Consider the following 5,466-nt stretch of genomic DNA (forward strand, 5'->3'; position numbering starts at 1 on the left):
GCGCTGCGCCACCCCGGCCTCCCCGGGGCACCGCTCTTCGCCCAGGCCTCTCCGGCCCCGCTCCGGGCGGCCGCCAGAGGGACAACCGGCCCCACCATGGCGGCGTCCCCTCAGCGCGGCGGGGCTGGGGCCGCGCGCAGCGGGTCACGTGGGCGGGGCCACCGCTGCGGAAAGGCGGTTTGGAGCCCGTTGCTAGGCGACGGGAGGGCGCGCGGCGCCAGCGGGCGCGGCCGGGCGAGCGGGGCAGCCTCAGCCGCGGCCCTTCGTCGCCCCGGGGGAGGCGGCGCCCGACCCGCACCGGGAGGCTTTCCCGGGGCGGGGGGGATTCCAGCGGGAACGGGCGGCCGGAGAAAGGCGTTGCCGCCTCTACTCGTCGTCCCCCCCACGGGGCGCAGGTGCGCCGCGAGGCGCCGCCGAGCGCTCTCCCGCGCCGCTAGGGGGCGGGGTTAAGAGTGACAGCGCCCACAGCCAGTGAGCGCGCGCGTCCCCGGCGAAGGGGCGGGGCGCCGAGGCCTGCAGGGCGCTGCCGCCCGCCCGCCGCAGCGGGTGAGAGGCTGCTGGCGCCGCCCGCCCGTTGGGCCACGGGCCCGTGGGCGAAGGGCGCGGTATCGGCGGCTTTCCCCGCAGGGGCCGTGTGAGGCAGCGACTCCACCCCGCGGAGGGAAGAGTGGGGTCGCTCAGGCAGGGCGCGGGCGGAAAGAACGGTACGTCCCCAGCGTTCCGGAGGAGGCGGCGGCGCCGCCTTCCGCAGCCGCGCTTGAGCCCCAGCGTCCGGTAGAGGCCGGTAATAAAATCGGGGTCTGCCATGAGTGGCCGTTGCTGCCGGCCAATCGGCGAGGCGGAGCGGGCGCTCCTCCCCGCCCCCGCCGCGCGGCGGGGCCAATGGGAGCGCGCGGGGCGGGGCGCGCGGGGCTAGGCGCGGGCTGGGAGGCGCCTCACCGCCAGATGCGGGGGAGTCGCGACGGCAGCGGCAGCGCGTGCGGTGGCGCGCGGGCATGGGGGCGCGGGCTGCTTTCGCCTCCCCGCGCTGAGGGACGTGCCCGCCGGCGAGGCCCAGCGGTAGGCGAGGGGCGGTGGCCGTGGCGGTGAGGGGCGCAGGTGGCCGGCGAGCTGCAGTGTCGGTAGCGGCCGCCGTCGCGTCGCCGGGCGGCAAAGCCCGCCGGGCCGGGGGACGTGTGTCGTTCCGCGTTGCGCTGCCTGTGGTCTCCTCCGCAGCCGGGGCGGCAGCGCTGGGCCGGCGCCTTGTGGCCGCTAAAGCCCGGCCGAGGCCCCGGAGAGGTGGGGGGGTCCGCCGTGTGGTAACGCCGGTCGTGTCGTTGGCAGGATCCGAGCGTAGCGCGGCGGCGAGCCTAGCCGCGGGAGCCGGCCTCTGCTCGTGGCAGCCTGCTGTCACCTTCCCTCCTGGCAATGGGGAATGGACTCTCGGACCAGACGCCGATCTTCTCCAGCTTGCCTTCTTTCCAGAGTTTCCACATCGTCATCTTGGGACTGGACTCCGCCGGAAAGACGACCGTGCTCTACAGACTGCAGTTCAATGAGTTTGTCAACACTGTCCCCACTAAAGGATTTAATACGGAGAAAATCAAAGTGACGCTGGGCAACTCGAAGACGGTCACTTTCCACTTCTGGGATGTAGGCGGCCAGGAGAAGCTGAGGCCGCTGTGGAAGTCGTACACAAGGTGCACCGATGGCATCGTGTTTGTGGTGGACTCCGTCGATGTGGAGAGAATGGAGGAGGCCAAAACAGAACTTCACAAAATTACTAGGATATCTGAAAATCAAGGAGTGCCTGTCCTTATCATTGCTAACAAGCAGGACTTGAGGAACTCTCTCTCCCTTTCTGAAATTGAGAAAATGTTAGCAATGAGTGAGCTGAGTTCTTCGACTCCATGGCATTTGCAGCCTACCTGTGCAATCATTGGCGATGGACTCAAAGAGGGACTGGAGAAACTACATGATATGATAATTAAGCGAAGGAAAATGTTGAGGCAGCAGAAAAAGAAGAGATGAGTTCTGTTTTGACCTTTCTATTTTAGAGTAGTTACATGGTCAAAATTTGACATAAGACAGCTTCCAAATCCAGGCCTGCTTGTTTGGATGCCGTTAAGCTTAGTTACGTTAAACAATCAGTTGCACAACCTTGCCGTGTGGAAGGCTGTGCACTTAATGGAACTTTTTTTTTTTTAAACTAGTTTCTTCTGAGTTTTATGGCTCTGCATTATTTCAGAAGCCCTAATAGATGATGTAATACTATCAGGAAATGGATGGGTGGGTATATGTGACATGGATGTCTAAATAGCCAAATAAAACGAGGGTTTTTTGCTTAGTGTTGTATTCATATGTTTGAGGGTGCCCTCTGCAAGAAATCTGCATTGAAGGTGTTCTGTGTTTTTAAACTTCTAATGCTCGTAAGTGGAGTGTTTAGGTGAACATTATACAGCTTTAAAAACATGTATGAAGCTAGTAACCCATTATTTTGAGAGGCTGTTTTTTATCTTGTTTGGGGATTTCTATGAAAGCTTGGCTACACGTGTAGGTTTTTTTTTTAATTTGGCACTTTTTGAAATTTAATTATGTTCAGTTCAAATACTTGAAATTTAAGTGCTGTGGATTCTTCAACTGATAAAAGAAAGACTTTTTGATAAGTAAAAAATGTAAACAACACGCTGGAGCATGGAAAAGTGGTTTCCCAACATATAGCATGTTTTTGGTATGTAAGTTTTTTATTTTTTAGAAGTAGCCATTCATCATTATACAGTGCTAATCAGGTTTAAACTGTTACTCAAAATTAGTAATTTATTTCTGAATGCTGAGTATTATGTCCTCCTACTATCAAGTTAAAAGTAAATTAATTGCAGTAAAGGAGCTCTAAAGAACAACTCTGGCTGTTATGGTCCTAACCAGTGCAGCAATCTTAGCTCTACTGGTGACTTTTCTGGCAATAAAACAAAATTATAATGAAGTAAAGATGGAGTTAAAATTAGCAGAGCACATCTTGTATCTCCCCAAAATACCCCATTTTATTAAAGTGGTATTGCTATGTCACTTTCAACGTATGCTTTTTTTATCGTGACTCTTAAAGTATTTTGTGGTTAGGAATGTAATAATGCTTTATACACTCAAAACATTTGACACTGCCGGGGGGGAGGGGGGGGGAGTGGGGGAAGAAGATTTTCAAGATGGGCCTGTGTTCTGCTTTAATTATGCTTTAAGCTGTTCTTGTTTACAGAGTGTGAAACAGTGTTAACTGGGCAGGATAGTGCTTGACGGGAAAGGGAGGGTGGTTTTTCTTACTGGTACAGAGCTTCAAGTGACTCTTTAGATACTTGGCTGGCAATTAAAAGGGCTAAAAAAGAGCCTGGATTTTTAAGACTAACTTTAGTGGTGCTGTAAAAATTGATCAGAATGTTAGATTCTCTTTAAACTTTTGTGGAAATACCGGATTAAAAAAAAAAGTATAAACAAAGGCAAAATCTATAAATCTGTTTCCTCCTTTTACTCAACCAGCAAAGTAATACATTTTTTTTTTTTACTTGCTGCCATGTATTTAGGAGGATGACAGCTACAAACCTGAATGTCAATCAATGTAACTTAGATATGTTTTTAAAAAGAAAGTCAAACTTTTTAACTAGCAGCTGTTGTCTGGGAGGTAACCAAAAATGCACTTTAGTGTCTTCAATAACTGAAAGTGACAGCTGTGTTTTGTTTTTTTTTTTAATGACATCTTGGTCCTTTTTGAATAAACTGAAGTAGCTTCCAGTGGAGCTTTTGTATGTCGGTTATATATGTACCTGCACTGGTGACATTGTAAGTCACTTACTCAAGTAATGTCTATATTTATAGAAATGTGGATGACTTCTTAAACCTCAATAAACAATTCAAAACAAGCCTGCAGAGAGGAGGTGTGTGACTTCTTGTACTGCAGTGGTACATTCTCATCAACCTCTGTGCACGTGTTGATTCTAATAACAGTAGAACTACTTGTGTTGAAAACCAAAGTCTTATAAATGTGATGAGGCTCATAAATTTCATGGTGTTACAAATTGCAGGTGTTTCATTACAAACTTTAAATCAATGGCCTATCTGTATATTGACAGAAGAAATATTAACTGCAGTGACTCCTTTCTGAAGTGATGGATCTTGCATAATTTGAACAATCTTTTATATAGCCGAACCTGTTTTGTGTTACATGCAATGTGTAATAGGTGATGTTGGGCATTTATCACGTGTATTCACAGGTGGTACTTAATTTAGTATCTTCAGGCTCATATATCTGAAGCTGTCTGAGGGATTCACGTGTACTTAAGCCTTGGGTGAATTTCCTCCTTGGATTTTACGTCAGTGAGTAGAATATGGCAAGAGATACGGAAGCCTCTCATTAGTTCAGGACCTGAACATAAACAAGAGATAAACCTCATCTAGAAGTCTACAAATCAAAATTGCGAAGCTTGAACAAGAACATCCAAACCTATCTCTCAAAAACCTGATATCTTCATTTCTGTTTATGTAACCGATGGCACATCAATATGTGGGTTATTAACTGTCAGTCTTGAGAAAAAGCTGTTTTAGGGATGTTGAGTCCTATGAATTTGGGGTGTAATTTGTATAATCTGGCTAACGTTTTCCTTCCTATCAGGTGCATAGTACTACTTAGGCTGAGGAAGGTGAGATGACAGGCTGGCTTTTTGTACCCAGTAAACAAACCGTATGATACCAAGTAGTAATTCCTTTATTTTGAGTATTCACTGGGCTTCTATTGGGAGTAGTTGAAAAGGCATCCTGCTTGGAAAAAGTGAACTGTATTTTGTTCTGCATATTGAACATGCTAGTGTTTATCCGATGACTATTCCCCTAAACTCTTCTATGTATAAAAACTTCAGTGAATGATTTGAAATACAAAGACAGGACTAGCACTCCTAGCACTCAGGAGGAAGAAGCGAGGAAAGGTGGAGAGTAGTCTTTCTAAGATGTTATGCCTGTTATAGTGATATTTAATACTGACTTGGAAGTAGAAAACTTTGAGTGGGGATGAGTCTTACGTTCAAGCTGTACCTTTATCTGTACTAGAACTCTTGCTGGAATATTACAGTAGCTATTCTGAGTAAACTGTACAAATGTAGCTGTACCTCTGAAACTGTATTTTGTATTACTGTGACAAAGTCTTCAACTATGAGCAAAATGATGATTGTGGTAAAAGCATCAGGTGTCTTAGCTGATTGAGTTTCTGCTGGCACAGTTCTGTCAGCCTGGGATCACTTTCTTCCATACGATGAATTGGCAGTTCTGGCCTAAATACCGGTACGGGTAAGAAAATCTTTAGAGGAACTGAATAAGCAGGTGCAATTTTGTTACAATGCTGGAGTTGTACAACTTAAGGTTTGAAATATGTTTCTGCTAAAATGGGCTACAAATGGCACTCTGTTCTTCAAGGCACTAGTTAAATTAAATACCTTAAACTGCTGCTAC

The 5,466-nt window shown here is 48.4% G+C and overlaps 1 protein-coding gene across 2 annotated transcripts; it reads left to right on the forward strand.

Moving 5' to 3' along the window:
• The first annotated feature begins 565 nt into the window (after nucleotides 1-565).
• ARL4A (ADP ribosylation factor like GTPase 4A) lies at nucleotides 566-3,894 on the forward strand. 2 transcript variants are annotated; one of them, XM_063324924.1, is made up of 2 exons: nucleotides 566-704; nucleotides 1,324-3,894. In XM_063324924.1, exon 2 carries the CDS (start codon nucleotides 1,408-1,410, stop codon nucleotides 2,008-2,010), a length of 603 nt encoding a protein of 200 aa, XP_063180994.1. In that variant the 5' UTR covers nucleotides 566-704; nucleotides 1,324-1,407; the 3' UTR covers nucleotides 2,011-3,894. The 2 variants fall into 2 exon arrangements, with proteins under 2 accessions (XP_063180994.1, XP_063180993.1); XM_063324923.1 differs by lacking the exon at nucleotides 566-704 and adding an exon at nucleotides 911-1,059.
• The last annotated feature ends 1,572 nt before the right edge of the window (nucleotides 3,895-5,466 follow it).

This window comes from Chroicocephalus ridibundus, chromosome 2, assembly GCF_963924245.1.
Source record: "Chroicocephalus ridibundus chromosome 2, bChrRid1.1, whole genome shotgun sequence".
In the NCBI taxonomy this organism is placed as follows: domain Eukaryota; kingdom Metazoa; phylum Chordata; class Aves; order Charadriiformes; family Laridae; genus Chroicocephalus; species Chroicocephalus ridibundus.